This window comes from Cyprinus carpio, chromosome B14, assembly GCF_018340385.1.
Source record: "Cyprinus carpio isolate SPL01 chromosome B14, ASM1834038v1, whole genome shotgun sequence".
Lineage (NCBI taxonomy): Eukaryota > Metazoa > Chordata > Actinopteri > Cypriniformes > Cyprinidae > Cyprinus > Cyprinus carpio.
This window is the reverse complement of record NC_056610.1, coordinates 19,241,666-19,259,637: the sequence shown is the minus strand read 5'-3', so window position 1 is coordinate 19,259,637 and position 17,972 is coordinate 19,241,666. Positions and strand designations below refer to the sequence as shown.

The following is a 17,972-nucleotide window of genomic DNA, read 5'->3' as shown; positions in this document are numbered from 1 at the left end:
ATTTTAATTAACCTTACAAGGTTAAACACATAGTTATTATTAAAGGCGAATTCTCCTCTTCAATGAACCTTCCAGCATGACAGTGAATCACATAACCATTTTTATTTAGATGCAGCACACATTACATGAATTGTATAGCAGCGGTTAATGGTCTGAGTTCTACTGATCACGGTTTTTTTCTTGTTTGTAATAAGAGAAACATACATATCAATTTTAGTTCACAAGCCTCTCACTGTGTACTGTACAGGAGGATGCCCAAGCAGACAAAAATGAATACAAACACACATTTAAGTCAAATCTGTGACTCATTCACATTTTATGTTGTCTTTTTCCTTTTAAAAAAGAAAAAAAATGACATTCCAACTGAAAATATAATCCTGCAGGACAGCCTACTTCTCGTCTTTGCCTTTAGTTTTTCTGTACACCATTTCCCTGAAGCTAGAAAGTATTTTGCTCTCCCTCTTTCTTCTTTCCTCTTGGTTAAAGGAAGCAAGCGCCCTCTTCTCATCAGCACTGTAGATCTGGTTTTCCTTTCTCAGACGCACAGCCTCCATACGCCGATGTCTGAGGGCATAAAGAATAGCATATAAAACCACCTACAATTATAACAGTTTCACCTTTAATCCATCCTTGGTTTTGATAAAAGTATATTTCTTTCCAAAACTGACCCCAAAATATCAAACCGTGGTATGTGTGTATAAATGTACAATAGTAATGTTTCATACCTGCTTCCACTCATCACATAGCCACATTTCTCAAACTCTGCAATCTCATCACTAGTCAAACCGATTTCACCTCTTCTTGGAATACGTTTTCCGGCTTTGACAAACTCTGCCATGGCTGCACCTTCTCCTGGTAGCAAAGCGTGACCAAAACTATGGAAAACAAGAGAAGGCACAAAACTGTAACATTCAGTTCCAGAGACAGAATCAAAAAATTACTTAAAAACAATCACCATTCTCATTAAGCAACAGTGGAGGAAGAATCAGCTGCTCACTCTAAGGGTTTATCATCTTGGGACAGGTGAGTGAGGGGAGCTTCAGGTCCAACAACATGTTCTCCAACACCAGTTTTCTCCACCCATGAGATTTCATTGACGTCGTCTTCTTCTTCCTCTGAATGTTCACTGCTAGAGCTGCTGGACTCCTTGTGATTCTTCTTCCCCTTCTTCTTCTTTGATTTTTTCCTGTGAGAACAAAATCCTGCCAATGTATGAAACGAACCAAGCCTTGCCGATTCAATACACAACAGACGAAAACAAGAGTCTTACTTTTTACTTTTCTTCTTTCTTTTCTTCTTTTTCACCTCTTCTGCAAAACAACCAACTAATCATTTCTATAATCTTACATATAAAAAGAATGTGTGTTTTGGAACAAAAATAAATGCCAAACCTTCAGAATCACTTTCTGACTCGCTGTCCTCTGAGTGCTTCCTGTTCCTCCTCTTCTTTGATTTCTTCTTCTTCTTCTTTTTCTTTTTCTTCTTTTCCTCTGTAGACAATATACCAGACATTTAGATCATTTATTCAACAACTTCTGTTTCAAATTTGGTAAACACGCTGTAGTGAAAAAGCACATTGTGTGTAAGTGAGATGGTAAAGAATCATTTACCCTGTGAACTTGAATCAGAACTGTTCTTCACGTCCTCTTCTACAGGAGTGTGTTCATCTGAGCTATTACAAGATATAAGATCAAAGCATTTAAGCACAGAGTATATGATGAATATATTACTGTACACAGACTGTTGTCATTGCACAAGTACAGTTAAATTGTCTTTTATCACCTTTTTTTAAATAATGTAGAAAAACAAAGAAAAGGCAGTAAGATATCTACACACACACAGTATATGATCAATACACACACGAAAGGCAGTAAGATATCTACACCCACACATATATACACATTACTGAAAGTTGTCTTACGCATTTATTTGATAAAAATAGTTAAAACAGCAATATTGTCAAATGTAATTTATTCCTGTGATGCAAAGCTGAATTTTCAGCAGCATTACTCCAGTCTTCAGTGTCACGTGATTTCTGAAGGATCATTATTATATGCTGATTTGCTGCTCAAGAAACATTTCTTATTATCAAGGAAGGTTGTGCTGTTTAATATTTATGATTTATAGTAAGTGATAAAATAAATATTTTAACATTTTAAATGCATGCACTTTCAATCAATTTAATGCATCTCTGCTTAATAAAGTTAGACCCCTATTATACTTTATAGAACAGATAACAGTAGGCACTGTGAGTGATATATATATATAGTATCAATATGTACTCACTCAGGTTCTCTGACTCTTGGAGAATATCCCCAGACCTCAGGACATCCCAGTTCACCAATTCTCTCGCGTTCCTGCAGACGCCTTGACAGTGAAAAACATCAATTAAATAATCACCTATAACTCTTTCTTCCCCATACTCGGTTACAGCTCGTGTCGCGTAGGTTCAAACATGAAGACCGCCCAGTCTTCAGTGTGTCTGACCTCGCGATGAAGGCGTCTTGTCTCTGTCGCTGGGCATCATCTCTCTTCTCATAGTAATCGGATCTTGATCCAAAGCCGTGATCTCTGTCTCTCTGATCTGACCAATTCGATCGATCTCTTTCCCTTGACCTGGAGCGACTGCGAGAATACCCGACTCGGAAGCGGTTTCTGCTCCTCTCTTTGTCGTTGTGTCGCGATTTGTGCTCGTCTTCGTGCTCGTGTCTGTGGTTCTTCAGCCCTCGGTCCGGTGAGCGGCTGTGGCGGCGTCTCTTCGGGCTCACGGCGCCGGAATATTTTTCGTCCAGCATTACTAGAAACTCTATTATTACCTTTAACGTTAATTTATTGATTGGGAAGTATTTTATTTACTAAGTGCATAAAACGGCCTGTTAACTACATTTTGCTGGTCATGTCGCAGTTCACCAAGAACAAGCAAAGCTAGCTCGATAATGATTTTAGCGATTTCGATTTCTTTAGCTAGAGTCACAGATGTTAATTTATATAAATAACGGGGGTGTCGAGACTTACCACGAAACCTGTCAAATCTTAAAAGCTGATCAAAGGACCAAAATATGTACTGGTGTCGTTGAACTCCAACTTGTGTTTACGTTTCAGTGAAGTGAATTCTTCTATTGTGAAGAATTGTGTAGCAAGACGCGCACTATCGCCCCCTGGAGACCTGGAAGGCACACAGTCTATTTTCGATTGCACGCTGATTTAATAATTTGTTCTTGTAAGTATAATGTCTATGACAGACATATTTGGGTTACCTAATATGCTATGTGACAGGATGAAAACTTTGCTAGGTGTGATAAAAGTTTTGGTTCAAATAACAAAATTGCATTTATTTATTGTTTCTTTTTATTCACCTGACAGCTTGCCCCATGAGTGTCTGAATGTGTATCGAATGTACATACAGTGCTGGATAGTAACTGATTACATGTAATCTGGATTATTATTTAAAATTAAGTGCTTGTAATTAGATTAAATTACATTTTAAAATACTGGTAAACTTTTTATTGATTACATGATTACATATTCACACAATAGCAATACATTATTTTTTTATTGATTACATGATTACATATTCACACAATAGCAATACATTATTTATATATTTATTCCTTATACCGCTTATATGAATTCAGAAAGTCTTTCAGTTTTGTGGACATTTACACAAAGACCAGTCACTGGTCAGGTGGCTTTAATTCATTCAAAAATCATTTTAATTTTAAAAAGTGTGTTCTCAACATTTCAACATTGCATCAGCTATTGATAAACACATTCATTTTGGTTTGCATTATCACGTTATTTAATTTTTTTTAAGTTTTTATTGTTTTTTTTTTTTGTCGGATCTCTTTCACCTAATATATTTATTTGAAGTACCCCCTGAGATTTTAAGAACATAAGTTCATGATTAGTAACACATTTGCATGTCCATGCATGGTTCTCTGATGTTGGTTAATGCTCACATGACATGCAGGTAAACAAATTATAATTTTTTTTAGTAAGTGTTTATTTTGATTGTTGTTATTTTAATTTTACATGTTTAGTATTTAACATTTAGCTTTTTATTAAACTCTTGAACCCTCTGCAGTTTCTTCAAGAGCCTGAGTTTGGGAAACCTTGATGTACGGTTATGTAATATTTAGTTCGCTTAAGTGCACTTAATTATGTTAATAACCAGAAATGTAATATATTTTCTTTTTCTTAGAATTTTTTTAATCAATACGATACAAGATTATCCTAGTTAAATCAATATTATAAACAAGTTAGGTCAAAAGTAATCTAAAATTATTCAAAAAGTAGTCTTTTTTTTATAAAGATTATATTTCCTAAAATGTATAAATGTAATGGATTACGTTACAAACCACATTTTGGTCAAGTAATCAGTAACATATTACAATTTTCAAGTAATCTACCCAGCTCTGTGTATATTTAATGTATAATTGTGATTCACAAAGATGTTTGAAACTCACACAAAACCACTACACATTTTTGTAATTTAGACTTGTGAAAACCTGATAGTTACTGAGGTGTATGAGACTTATAACACTGTAATAAAACTTTTATACAATCTACAACATGTCTATGACAAGTCTTGTCATGCCAATAAATCACTTTGTGATTATCAGTTTTTAAAATTCTTCTTCTTCCTCTACATATTATTATTATTATTAATAATAATTTATTTTACATAGCACCTTTATACACATTCAAAACTGAAACTATAGATCTCTTTAGTTAGTTTATTTGTAAAATGAGACTACCAATAAAAGCTACTTATATTATACTGATTAAAAAAATTAACCTTTATGGGGGGAAAAAACCCTGAAACAACAATGTTAAACTCCTAAAGCTTTTCAAATGTATGTAATTTGCCCCAATTTGTAGGCTACTTAAAATAACATTTTCTATACACCTACTCACATGTGTACAAATACAAGTAAAATGTAAGAAAAATTCTTCCTGTCTCATTAACATTCATCACACGTCTGTTGTGCGCGACTCCTGTCGGCTGCGGGAGGCGCGAGCGCCAGACTCGTTCATCTCAGACAAGGAACTCGAGCTCCGTTGTGTTGTCCACGGCAACCGACTCACGTTATCGCTGTCATTATTGTTTCTCAGCAAAGGGAATCGTGGATTTTAACGGGTCGCTCTGCAGGTATAGCATTTTGGCAATTCATATCCGAGAATGTGGGAGATTAAAACTTTAATTCATCTTCTTTAACCACATACGCGTTGCTGTGCATCATAGAGTCAGATAGGCCGCGCGCTGCCGCCAAACCAGGAAGGAGAGTTGAATTTAGCCGTTTGTTTTTGTTTTCATGCTGACCGCTGCACTCCGGGGTCCTACCGGTTCTGAGTGCTAACATCAAAAAGCTGTGGCCTCGCCTGAATAGCATTTTGTTTAATCACGTCAAACTAGTCGAAGGCATTAGTATTTTTGTGTCACTTTTCAAGACGCATATGTCTATATGCTTGGCTTTTGTTGCTGTACAATTAGCTAGCTAACGTTAGCGTTCCTGCGATTCTCGCGCATATCCTCACTCTGTTGCTTTGAATTTAGAAATTGCTTTGTATTTAAACTTTTAAGTAATGTTTAGATCGACATAACAACTTGAGAGAAAAATATGACATAAAATATATGATTTGTCATTGATAGAAAGCTAAAATGTGTATGTGAGAGTACATCTCTTTCATAACTGAAAGTAAAATGTAGAAAGCCTTCTATAGGTTTTTTTTTTATTTTTAACAAGTTTTCTATTAGATTTGTTCTTAATACTAATCTGTTCAAACTGTTAAAGAACATTGAACCGTATTTTACCCTTTCTCCACAGGCATGTCGAAACTAAAGCTAATATCTGCTGCAGACACTCAGTACCCAGCATCACTGTTGAAGTCCATCAACGATGAGCGACACAGCGGTTTATTCTGTGATGTCACTATAATCGTGCAAGACCGGAAGTTTAAGGCGCACAAATGTGTGCTGTCTGCCTCGAGTACCTATTTCCGTCAACTTTTCGCAGTTGCTGGACAAGTTATAGAGCTGAACTTCATCAAGGCAGACATATTCGATGTGATCTTGAATTACATATACACGTCTAAAATCCACAGAGTTCGCTCAGACAGACTTGAGGATCTTATCAGCGCCGGTCAGGCTTTGGGAGTGACATTCATAGCCAGTTTAGGAACGCCACTCGCACAAGTCAAAGGATTACCGGGCCTTTCCAAAGAAAGTGAGAACAACAGCATCCATTCCTCTGAGAAGAATGACATCGGAGGTGAGAATATGCCGATCATTACTGAGACATTCTCACTGTCTGCTGAAGAGTTCAACATGGCGTACAGTAATACAGAAAAGGAAGTGGACTCAGACAGCGATGATGTTCTTTTCGTCTCAAAAACAGAGGCCCCTCAAGCTCAAAAGACCAAGATATCAAACGTTAATGATAAAGAAGGAGGGCCAGAAGCTAAAAAACAAAAAATGACAAACAAGGAAGAAATTGCCTCTAAAGGTTCAACAGCCCAAGAGAGAAATGACAAGCTTTCTTCTGAAAGAAATACATCACTCCAAAATAACTCTGAGCCCCAGCCTGATGTTGTGATCCTCTCAAATCCAGAATCCAGTAGCAGTGCTCTCACTTCACCGGTAAGAACGAGCTCAAACAGCGAACCCACCACCCCAGCTGGTGTGAACAGCCTTCCTTCAGATCCTCACAGCACCTCGCTGCCTCTAGACAACAACGAAGTGCTCGGAGTCCAAAAGAAAAAGGTCCTTCTAGAGCACTCGCCTGATCATCCTGGAAAAATTAGACTGTCGGATGTAAGGCTGACGTATAGCACCAATAATGGACCAGTACCAGCAATGAACATAGTCCCGGCGGTGTTGGAGAAAAAGACGATAACATTAGACAAAGCCTCGGAAATCGATTCACTGTCGCCGGGTTGTAAAGTGTACGCCAATATCGGCGAAAACACCTACGACATTGTTCCAGAAAAAGAGGATCCTGTAGAGGGATCGGCTCCTGGTAGGAAATCGCAAACCCCACACGGTGTTCCCAGTGTGAGCGATCACTCGCCTCGAGGAAAGAAAAAATCAAAGCTGGATCACGAGGATCACTACGAACTTATCATGGATGGAAAGACCTTTTACGTGTGCATCGTGTGCAAGCGTCCCTATGTGTGCCTGACGAGCCTCAGGCGGCACTTTAACACTCACTCATGGGAACGAAAGTATCCGTGCCATTACTGCAGCAAGGTTTTCGCCCTGGCCGAGTACAGAACCAAACATGAAATCACTCACACGGGCGAAAGACGGTACCAGTGTTTACTGTGCAATGAAACCTTTCTCAATTATCAGATTTTGTCCACCCACTGCAAGCAAATGCACAACCAAGACCCGTCGGGGAGGAAAGAGAAAGACGACTCGTGCAACAACTTGTATCGGCTGCTGCCGTGTAAAACATTGCAGTTCAAACCGTATTCCTTTGTGTCCGAAGAGCCGGGAGGGATTCCGGTGATCGGTGAAGATGGGACTGTCCAACATGTAAACCCAGACAAAGAGCACTTTACCAACCAGTCACTTCCAGCTAGCCAAAGCGAAGCACTCACCTGGGACGACATCTTTGTAGAATCTGAAGCACAGAACAGGCCGGTGGCTCCACCCCCGCGGCCTATTGACCAAATAAATGCAGAAACCAGGAATGAATTTGAGTTTGTTATACCAGAGACATACTGAGCATGCTTGTGCACAGCTCTGGCTCAGGTGCCTTGTTCCTCTGTACGTGCTTTTAATTTGAGAGGCGAGAGGTCGTGGTTCTTTGGACCATTTGATTGAAAACTTAACTTCAGTATCCATCAACTTGTTTCAAGGTGCTTAAATGTATATTTAGACAATGTATTACTTACTATTGGTTTACAGTTCAGTTTCACAATCCATTATTGAATCGTAATAATGCTTCGTCAGATAATATGACTTAGTAGACAAAACATATTTTATGTACAGCTACATTAGATCTGTGTAGAGCTGACCTTTAATATTTTCTTTTCCCATTTTTGTTCCGGACATTACAACCATGTCGTATGTAATTAGTAGGGATCAAGTACAGTTTGTTAAAGTTATTTTTACAATTATGTAATTTTGATGTGTAAATGCTTTTTGGGAGAGCATTACATAAATCCCAAGTCCAAAATCAAGTGTAATGCAACTTCAGAGTCAACATAAAATCATGCCTTTCGTTTTCAAAGTTTCATTTGAAAGAGACGCTAGTATCGCTTTCATTTCCTTGTCAGTCAGCTTCTTATGGTAGTTATTAATGATTGTTTGGCACTAGATAGTTCAGTGTTAAGGGCAGGTTTCGGTCCTGCGGTAAGAAACAGTTTGAATGTTTGTATTTATCGTTTTTGATTGTCGGCAGGTTTTAAGAAGGATGGAGTAAAAATGCGAAATTTGTAATGTCGTCTGTCCAGTAATTATGTTTTGAGGTTGTTTATTTATATGCTGGCCATATATCCTGATATATTTCCCCAGACAGTAATCGAGACCTGAAGAGAGATATTCATCCCTCCTCCACTCATGTCTAGAGAAACAAGATACTGAATTGTTCAGGGTAATCAAAGGGTCATGTTGGTAATACAGAGGACCTCTCCTTTACGGTTGAATATTTTGTACATGTCATTTTTTACAATTATTTTTTCAGCATAGTTTTAGCAATTATTTTAGCTTTGTGGGCTGTGAGAAGAATCTGTGAATACAATGAGATTCCTTCAGTCAGAACTAGTGCTTTAACACCGGAACCATGTACACGATAGTACTGAAGACCTTCATTTTAACACTTCCTTCCCTTTTGGAACCTATTTATTATTAGGTCTTAGTGTGATATAGAATGAAATAAAACTTTGAAGAAAATACACATGTATTTATTTTATTTCCAAGAGCATGATGAAAGTGATTAGTATTTTTCAGTATGATAACCACCAGTCAATATGAACATTCCTGGCTCTGTATCAGAGTGGATCTTGTTGATGAACATATTATAATGCACCGATTCATGAATATAAACGGATGAGGGATAAAATGGATTCAATGGTCAAGTGCCAGTTTGGAAATGCAGTCTGATAATGAAGCAAAATGTCTATTCCAGCTATACAATTTATATTTAATACTAAGCTGAACTATCAGCCTTTCATTTTAAGATTTTAACATCAAATGGTCAAAAATGAACAAATGAGGCAAAGATCCACTTTACGGGTTTTCTTTATAGCATGTGACTGCACCCAAATGTCAAATAGGAAGTAATAAAATCATTGAATTTGAAGTAATATCTCTACTCACGACAGTAAAGGACAGTGTTCTTTATATAAATCAAGCACATGAAGTACAGTGTATAGACATGACATTCACAGTGAACACACAAACAGACAAAAAGGAGAAGACTAAGTCTTAAGACTCAATTCTGTTGTGTTACGAGAAGGCAGTTTGATCGTTCGGTATATGTACAACATATACAACATTGCACACACTGATATATTTGCATTGTGGAGGGAATTTCTATTATTATGTAGTGAATGTAGGTTTATATGATGGACACTTACAAAGCTAAGCCTCCTTTTTTACATTCGGTAAGTCCTGTCGGCATCGCAGAACAGTGGACGAATGTGAAATGTACAAGTTTTGAAAGCCCTCTCATTCTTCATACCACAATGTAAGAGCTTATTACTTTGCACATATCAAGCAAAGGATATTTTTGTCACAAAAGGATATTTGAATTTGTGACATGATTGTGTGCTTGACGTAATGCAGAAGAAACACCACATATTACAGGTTAGGTCTTAGATCCTAATGAAGCACTCAGGACAAAAATAAGATTCAGCCTAAATATATGTACAGTTCTTTGCAATCTAGCTGCCCGAAACAGTTAAATATAATTATCTAGAACTGTGTGAATACAGTCAATTCTGAAGACAATAAAGTGCAAATCAATTGCTAGATAAGATAAGAGACTCATCCTCGAGCCGAGAGAGCAGAGGCGATGTGAAACACTTTGTGCCACTTTGGAAGGGAGACGTTCACATTATGAAGTTACGCAAAGGAAACACAATTAGGCGACCCACAGACGTTACCTATAACGGGATGAAGAGGCGAGCCAGGTGGAGCCGTACTAGAAGCAGACACACATTTTAAGGCTTATCTGTGAACAGTCTTGATCTCATAGTCAGGCTAGTTGTTATTAGGTATAGTCCTCTTGGTTTGAGGCTACATAATGTGAATATTTTACACACTGGGTTTGACTTGAGCGAATCCTGTCAAGTTTTAATGTTGCATATTACATCAGCTGAATGGTGATGAATGAGCGTGGCTAATGCTGTAGTCTCTCTGTACTTAACCCGCTGCACAGGTGAACCTCCTCTGCAAACCATTGACAAATTATTGTTCAATGATGGGTTACTCCAATATCCAAAAATACCCAATGCCAGTTCTCTCTTGGCAGGAAAATGCCTTCCTTAGACTGGTCCCTTAGGGGCTGTATGGTGGGGGCTTCTCATCAGGTGGGTAATAAGGAGGAGAATAACGAGGCGGGATCATATTTGGCCACATGTGACTGGCTCCAGACTGAGAGTCATCAGAGAGGCCTGAGGAGTCAGGAAACATGCTGGCACCCTGTAAAATCACATTAGCACACATAACATACACCTTCAAAACGTATAAAGTAAAATTTCTAAAGCTCTAAATCAGGATTACTATTGTTAACTATAGTGAGATGTTAACTAAAATAAAATATTTTTTAAAAAGCTTAAACTTATTAAACTTACAAGGCAACATAATCATTTTCCTTTAGTTTTAGCTACTAAAGTAACCAAAACTAAATAAACTGAAACAAAAAATAAATATTATATGGATATTTTATAAACACACAACAAAATATTAGTGCTTTAAAAACAGAAAATCTAAAAATAAAATATAATTAAAAATATTAACAAATATTATAAAAGGATATCAATGATCGTGAAGTAACACTGCTTTCATTAAATTAAATATTTCATTTTTTGTACCGGAGATGATCTTATTGTGCTTATTGTTTGAATACATTTTTAAAATAATGGTTTGCATGAACTTTACATTAATTGACAGGCATAATAATGATCTTTTTGTGCTTATTTCTTATTATATTTTTATTATAAATAGAAAAATTATAAAAATTTTATTTTTATAAATATTCTAAATAGTAACAAAAACTATAAAAGGATATCAGTGATAGTCAGTAACACTGCTCTCAATAAATTAAATATTGATTTTTTTTATACCAAGGCATCATCTTTTTGTGCTTATTGTATATTTGAATACATTTTTAAAAATAATGGATTGCATTAAGTTCATGTTAACTGACAGGCGTAATTAAAAAATAAATAGAAATATACAATATAAACATATTACTATATTATAGTATAGTAATAATAATTCCATATGTGCATTTCATATACTATTAAATAACAAGTATATGTATTATATTTTATTATATTATACATTTAGCATTTTCATCTCATCGAACAAGCATTGTAGAAAAAGTCTATAGCATTTGCTAGAGTGACTTATAAATGCACACTGAAGCATGCAACACAAAGTGGGCTGACAGCTCAAAGTAAATGCGATTACCTGAAGGTCATAGGCAGTGTATGGAGGTAAGCAGGGGGCAGTGTTGTAAAAAGAGTTGTTGGATGTCGTGGGTCCAGGAGTCTCTGGGGGCGGAGGAATAGGGAGAAGTTCTGGCTCACAGGAATCTGGTGCTGCAGTAGGCATCTTTAAAAAGAGACCCAATGAATGTCACAGGATCTCAGAAATCATACAAAATGCACCTATATAAGCTGCACTGCATTTCAATCTCACCATGTCCTTAAATCCCCCCAGCACCGCGGCTGTGATGATGCCCAGAAACAGAGCAACAATGTTGAGGATAGTAGCAGACCACAGCAGGTGGTAAAGATGCACAACGTCCTGGCAGCTCCGCACCTCTGTGTACTCATGGTACCCTCCTCGCACTTCCACTCGACTGAGATGGCGAGGACAGAAATGTATTATCGCAAGAGGCTCATAAAAAAAAAATACAACACTTATAGATGACAGGCCGAGCAACAAAAGAGGTGAAGATGGCAGAACAGCAATTCATGCAAAAGAAAAGAACAAAACCAACTGCATACCAGTGCACATCACTCTTAAGAAGAGCATGAAATGGATAAATATATCCAGTCTCCATATGTAAGCTCACTGTCATCAAAGACACTTTACTTTTAACCTAAATTATCGCTGTCTCTCCTCACCTGTGAAACAGGACCCAGAGAACACAGTATATGGCCACACTCAAGATTTTAACAACAACAAATAATGGGCTGTCAATGTCATTGAGGGGCTAAAAGTGGAAAGACCTACTTCCAAATCATGGAGGATTTCCTAAATTTTTTCAAAACATCTTTATTCTGAAGTCCCATAAGAGGATGCTCTCTGAAACATACATAAACACAAACGTTCTTTCGAACAGAGCTGAATTTCAGGGATAGAAGCACACACCATACAAGCAAATATAAACCAGAACCAAGGTAAAACAAAGATAGCATAGTTGTAATTGTTTTTTTATTTTTTATTTTTTAGATTGCCTGTTTGCAGAAGGTATACTAGGAGGGATGTATCAATATGGGATACATCACATACTTCCACATACTTGCCACAGTTGTAAAGGTCACAGCAGTAGCAGGTGTTGCTCTTCACACGCAGGTTACAGGGGACGCGATATGCGGTTTGACAGTGAACCTGAAAGACAGATATGCTTTCTAAATGGGATTTTAATATACTAATAACAAAACCCTTAAATTCAGAGGCTTGTAATTTGGCAAGAGCGCTTCTCTCAGGCTGACGACTCACATCTAAATCAAACGCGGTCCCGCTGGAGTAATATTCACATCGGCCAGCATATAGAGGTCTGAGGTCCTTTGAAACAACAACAGCAGTATAGCATAACAGAGATTTAACTGCGATGATTTTCTGATGAAAAGCGTTTTACAAAAACAAGGTGTGGAGGCACTTACTATATGTCTTGCAGCAAAAACGCCATCCACTATAGCACAACAGAAGGCCGCCACCACTCCGAAGCTGATGAAGACGATGGAGGCCACCAGCTGTAAGCAGAACTGCAGTGTCAGCCTATTCATCTGAGGTAGTAGCTCAATGCACGTGCATTCACACCTGGACACTGCTACTATGTACGATTCCTTACAGAGACAGATTGAAGTGGTTTGACTAAGATCTTGAAGATGTGTCTGTTATGGGATACGGAGATAATCTGGACTGAATGGATTCTGCCTTATTGCCACTTAACTTTGCTGATTCCCATGCCATTTCACAACCATCCATTTAGATACCAGTCACTCCATTCTGTCAGCAATCAAAGGCACTTTACAGAGGCGTGTCTCGTGGCATTGTAAAATCAAGAATACGGAAAACATTTAACTGCCCAAATCTGATTAATAAATAATACCATTTTGTGTTGTTTTTGATATGCTGTATCTAATCTAAATCAATGCATGTCTTAAAACAGTTCATTCTTTTCTAGAAAAAGTTTGAGATCAGTGAAAATGCTTCTATTTTGCATTTTTCTAATTAAAAAAAATATTATATCTTACATATATTATTATTTTTATTATAAATAATAAAATATAAAATGAATATCCTACTGCTCAAAAGTTTGGGGCTAAAGATATATTTTTTAATGAAATAACATACTCTTATTCAGCAAGGATGCATTAAATTTATACAAAAAAATAATAGTAAAGACATTTATAATGTTACAAAGGGATTCTGGATAAAAAGTATCACAGTTTTGCAACTTTAAACAGCACAAAGCACTATTTTAAAGATAATAATAAGCAGCAAATCAGCATATTAGAATTATTTTTGAAAGATCATGTGACACTAAAGACTGGAATAATGATGCTGAAAACTGTAATAATATTTCACAATATTTCTGTATTTTTGGTCAAAAAATGCATGCTTGGTGAGAATAAAATACGTATTTCAAAAACATCTTACTGACCCCAAACCTTTGAATAGTGGTGTATATAATATTTAAATACGTAATAATGCTTTTATATCATTTAATATACTAAAATAACAATATATATGTATATTATATTTATATTATAAATAAAATGATCATGTATAATACTTATATTTAATGTGTACAACTTATGTTATCAGTGTAATGAGTGATATGAGGGATTAATGAAAAATTATCATACATTTCAGAAGAATGCCTTAATATTTGTTTCGCCTCCATTTTGCTTTATTGACAGCAGCGCTGAAGCTGCATGAACTGAGTGAAACCTGATGATCATGTTCCCCAGCATAATTTGAAAAGCATCCAAAGAGCATATTGCGCTTCATGGAAACAAGAACATCTGACCATCTGTACAAAAGGGTTTGACATGCTCAATTTTACAAATTTGCTTATTTGATTAGGGACCCAGAAATAGTGGAAAAGCATCATAACACTTCGTTCCTTGTTTTACATTGTTCAAAAACGAAACTGCTTATTTCCAGGATTTTTTTTTTTCAGATTTATAAAATCTCAGACTTCCAGACACCAATCTACATGCTCTAACCACTTCGACTCCAAGAGTGGAGAGTGTATCCTGCACTTTCCCAATAGTAAGTGTGTGTCTACGATCTGGCCAGCCATGCCGTCCTCATGCATTCTTTGTTTGGATTGTGGCACCTCCTATTCCCTCTGCACTGCAATGGCTTGTGAACATTCCTGCCTGGACATCCATCCCACTCCCTTTACACTGAGCTATTTCTGGGTGCATCTCACCACAAGGGCTGCAACATGCCCTGCTATTCGAGATCAAACCTGTGAGCCTTTTCTGCCATTATGACACGACTAAAAACAAGCAGCTGAATCTTAAAATGTGTTTGTTTGTGCGCGTATTTGGTTAGAAATGTCAACTGGATGATGGAATGCACAAGCACAGAATTCGATATGAGCAGTGTAATGAAAGACTCCTTACCATCTGCCTCTTATTCTCTATCAAATGAGCGCCAATGATTCCCAGAAAGGACCCGAAGCCGAGCTGAAAATATCACAGGGTGAAACTCAGTCATGAGAGTTGCAACTCTATATAAAATATCAACCTATTTCAAAGTCTTAAAAGTAGATGACCTCACTTCATTAAGATCGCACATACAATTTTCCATTCTCACAAAGCCTTTTGTCTTTCTACAAGCAGTATAGTTTATTTTATGGTGTGGTCAACATCTGAGTTGAGAGCTATATATGAAATCTGGCCATGTCCCCACCATATAGTATTTCAAAACAGTCAGTCCCTGTGGAATACTAGGAAAACACCTGTTACTTGTACAAACCGTTCTGGACTGTTACTTAAGCTTGTATGTTTTCTCCTAGAGTGTTGAACAAAATGATACTTGCTGTTGAATAATAAATGGATGAGTTCACTCAGTTCAACCTGACAGTAATGAGGTAATAGCCACCGGTTACCATTATGGCGGGCCAAGCGGAAAATAATTAAACATGAGGCCTTTCCTTCCCTGCAGTACTTTACATCACAAACCCATTTATAGACCAAGAGGATAGTTCGCAGTCTGTTCTACGCACGACTATGAACATTAGTAGCATACTTACAATGACTCCTGGATAGTAGCCACCGACAGTGATGTTTTGTGTCCTGGTAGTAGCGGCCAGACCAAAGACCAGGATGAGTATGGAGACGATTAGGAGCATCACTGTTACTATGATGGACTTTCTTTTCCTCCTCTTAAATGATCCTGGAAAAGACAATGGAGTAGGAAGAAGCCATGGCACAACACGCCCTTCCCTTGGGCAACATTTGGTCACTCCTTCTTACATTTAAGGCACGTTCGTTTTGGGGTAAAGCAAAGCAAAGCAAAACAAGCAGTGTATCTGACCTCTTGTATGTCTATAGTAGCCTATCTACAACTGCAAAGGCACGGCCACAACCCAGAAACCCAGAAAGATGTAGGTGATGCAACATGATGGGTTTCTATCATCAAACAAAACACATTTAAATCATTTTAACCGCATACAAACAATGATCACTTATGGTTGTGTATTTTTTATTAACAAAATCAAACAGTGCTACATCGACATTCGTTGGGGACATCCCAGACATGCAGGAATGCAGGTTACGGGACGCTTATTTCTCTCTCGTGCTAATATATTCTAATAAATAGAATGAATAAACGTTGCTAATCGTATTTAAATGTAAAAACAAGCGTAAATTGTCCTCCGTTTGACCGTAATGGTCTGCGGGCGCAGTGAATGCCATTGACCTTGTACTTACCCATCGCATCTGAGACAGGAATACCGCTGCCTTGCGCATTCAGCCCCGCTGGCATTGTAACGTCAGGATATGCAGCATTAGCTGCAGTTACGACTTCAAGTCAAAAACAAAGAACCTAGTCAATGAGACAAAGATGCCTTTCCTCAGAGCCAGTGGATGGAAACTCTTTTCCTGCCGTGGCATTCTCTGACAACCGTGCGTCCCCCGTGTAGCCGCGCTTCTCTCATCAGCATCTGGGTCTGTTGTTCATGAATCCGCTGCCCTCATCCCTTCAGCGGAACGCCGCACGGAGCACAGCACTGCGCATGCGCAAGGCAGAACCGCTCGCTGTTTGGAAGAGTGAGTCATTGCGATTCGGTTCTTTCGAGCAGTCCGTTTCAGAAGAAACCTGTTCAAAAATAGATTCAGAGGTTGTCCCTGAATGCATGTAACACGCTTTAAACGTTCAAGTGAAGTCATGTGTAGGCACAAATCGCTGTTTATTACTTAAGGGTGTTTGTAATTTCACGCGTCCTTCCAATCAGATTGCAGCCATGATTCAGTTTATAAAAACTAAAGTCATTTAGAACTTAAATAGAATTCCAAAGAACGACTAAAAGCATACAGGTTATCGTATGTAGCTGCTGGACTGCATAGCAAATTTCTAAACAATCCTACATATATTCACGACGTTTTATAGATAAATTCGCTTTTCACAGATTATTTTACCTATAATCTACATTTACACAGAAATTAGTGATAATATCTAAAGAAAGCAAAGTATCAATTTGGTTGTTTAACACGGAAAATGTTTTTAAGAACATTTAATATAAGCTACAAATAACACTTCTGTGTAATTTATCTACAAAATTGCTATTTTGAAAGTCTCAGAACTTTAAAGTATCCTATACAATAATTTAATACAATATTAAAGTAATGAAAGTGCGCCATCATCAGGTAGTTGGTGAATAAACACAAAAGGTTTGGAAAAATTGAGAGTTTCTGAGTTTAAAAAAAGTTCTCAATAAGTTTCCTATTTTTTTTTTTTACTTGCATTTTTGTTTATTTTTTGTTTCACTCGTGCAGCTTGAGATCTAATTGACATACACCAGGCTCCTCATTTTTAAACAGTATAGCACACCCATTGTTTATATTGATGTATTTCTTTCTTAGCCTCTCTCTCTCTCTCTCACACACACACACAAATAAATGAAAGAAAGTAGCCTATATATAATGTGTTGCAGAGTTCAAAATGTGTGTGCAGTTAAAGGAATAGTTTGAGTTATACTTAGGCTATACTAAGTTTTATGGTAATATTATGCTAATTGCTGCTCCCACAGCAACATAGGCCTGTTTCATATAGGCTGGTTGTATTTAAGTAAATGTTACTGAATAGAAGTTAATGTATTTTTAGATCGCCTTAAATTTTTTACCAAAACGAGCATACTTAAGTGTTTGTTTGTTTGTGTAAAAATTAAAGAAAATAAAACGCTACATTAAATATATTGATCTATATTCCTCCAGCCTGTTTTTTTCACAGAGTAAATGATTGCATCTGCTCGTTTCAGTGCTTGATGGTCTTTCTTTGAATGACCTGCTCTTCACCAAAGAAAGCAGAAAGAACCAGACAAGGCCGA

At 37.2% G+C, this 17,972-nt stretch overlaps 3 protein-coding genes across 7 annotated transcripts; 1 reads left to right on the top strand and 2 right to left on the bottom strand.

Moving 5' to 3' along the window:
- Window positions 1-39: 39 nt before the first annotated feature.
- Window positions 40-3,137, bottom strand: LOC109102729 (NF-kappa-B-activating protein-like). 2 transcript variants are annotated; one of them, XM_042738408.1, is made up of 9 exons: window positions 3,016-3,137; window positions 2,488-2,806; window positions 2,287-2,367; window positions 1,611-1,672; window positions 1,392-1,490; window positions 1,271-1,310; window positions 998-1,186; window positions 726-875; window positions 40-564 (listed from the first exon to the last, which is right to left on the bottom strand). In XM_042738408.1, exons 2-9 carry the CDS (start codon window positions 2,793-2,795, stop codon window positions 390-392), a joined length of 1,104 nt encoding a protein of 367 aa, XP_042594342.1. In that variant the 5' UTR covers window positions 2,796-2,806; window positions 3,016-3,137; the 3' UTR covers window positions 40-389. The 2 variants fall into 2 exon arrangements, with proteins under 2 accessions (XP_042594342.1, XP_042594343.1); XM_042738409.1 differs by having other exon boundaries at window positions 1,271-1,307; window positions 2,488-3,130.
- A 1,854-nt stretch (window positions 3,138-4,991) lies between these two features.
- LOC109102247 (transcriptional regulator Kaiso-like) lies at window positions 4,992-8,899 on the top strand. Its single transcript, XM_019115581.2, has 2 exons — window positions 4,992-5,152; window positions 5,829-8,899. The coding sequence occupies exon 2, from the start codon at window positions 5,831-5,833 to the stop codon at window positions 7,727-7,729; it is 1,899 nt and encodes a 632-aa protein (XP_018971126.2). The 5' UTR covers window positions 4,992-5,152; window positions 5,829-5,830; the 3' UTR covers window positions 7,730-8,899.
- Window positions 8,900-9,229: 330 nt separating this feature from the next.
- On the bottom strand, window positions 9,230-16,673 carry LOC109102249 (transmembrane protein 255A-like). 4 transcript variants are annotated; one of them, XM_019115584.2, is made up of 11 exons: window positions 16,357-16,673; window positions 15,962-16,056; window positions 15,678-15,820; window positions 15,046-15,108; window positions 13,069-13,158; window positions 12,905-12,970; window positions 12,705-12,793; window positions 12,416-12,487; window positions 11,876-12,038; window positions 11,645-11,788; window positions 9,230-10,651 (listed from the first exon to the last, which is right to left on the bottom strand). In XM_019115584.2, the coding sequence occupies exons 3-11, from the start codon at window positions 15,774-15,776 to the stop codon at window positions 10,508-10,510; spliced, it is 930 nt and encodes a 309-aa protein (XP_018971129.1). In that variant the 5' UTR covers window positions 15,777-15,820; window positions 15,962-16,056; window positions 16,357-16,673; the 3' UTR covers window positions 9,230-10,507. The 4 variants fall into 4 exon arrangements, with proteins under 4 accessions (XP_018971129.1, XP_042594341.1, XP_018971127.1 ...); XM_042738407.1 differs by having other exon boundaries at window positions 15,678-16,056; XM_019115582.2 differs by lacking the exon at window positions 15,962-16,056 and having other exon boundaries at window positions 16,357-16,672.
- Window positions 16,674-17,972: the final 1,299 nt, after the last annotated feature.

Bases quoted from the DNA above. Each gene is read 5' to 3' on its own strand.
- LOC109102729 (XM_042738408.1), bottom strand. From the start codon at position 2,795: ATGCTGGACGAAAAATATTCCGGCGCCGTGAGCCCGAAGAGACGCCGC. The intron at 1,311-1,391 runs GTTTGGCATTTA...GTTGTTTTGCAG, and splicing joins GTCAGAAAGTGATTCTGAAG to AAGAGGTGAAAAAGAAGAAA. The intron at 876-997 runs GTGAGCAGCTGA...TGTTTTCCATAG, and splicing joins CAAGATGATAAACCCTTAGA to TTTTGGTCACGCTTTGCTAC.
- LOC109102247 (XM_019115581.2), top strand. From the start codon at position 5,831: ATGTCGAAACTAAAGCTAATATCTGCTGCAGACACTCAGTACCCAGCA.
- LOC109102249 (XM_019115582.2), bottom strand. From the start codon at position 16,411: ATGCCAGCGGGGCTGAATGCGCAAGGCAGCGGTATTCCTGTCTCAGAT. The intron at 12,488-12,704 runs GTATGTGGAAGT...TGTATGTTTCAG, and splicing joins GACCTTTACAACTGTGGCAA to AGAGCATCCTCTTATGGGAC. The intron at 10,652-11,644 runs GTAATCGCATTT...GTGATTTTACAG, and splicing joins ACACTGCCTATGACCTTCAG to GGTGCCAGCATGTTTCCTGA.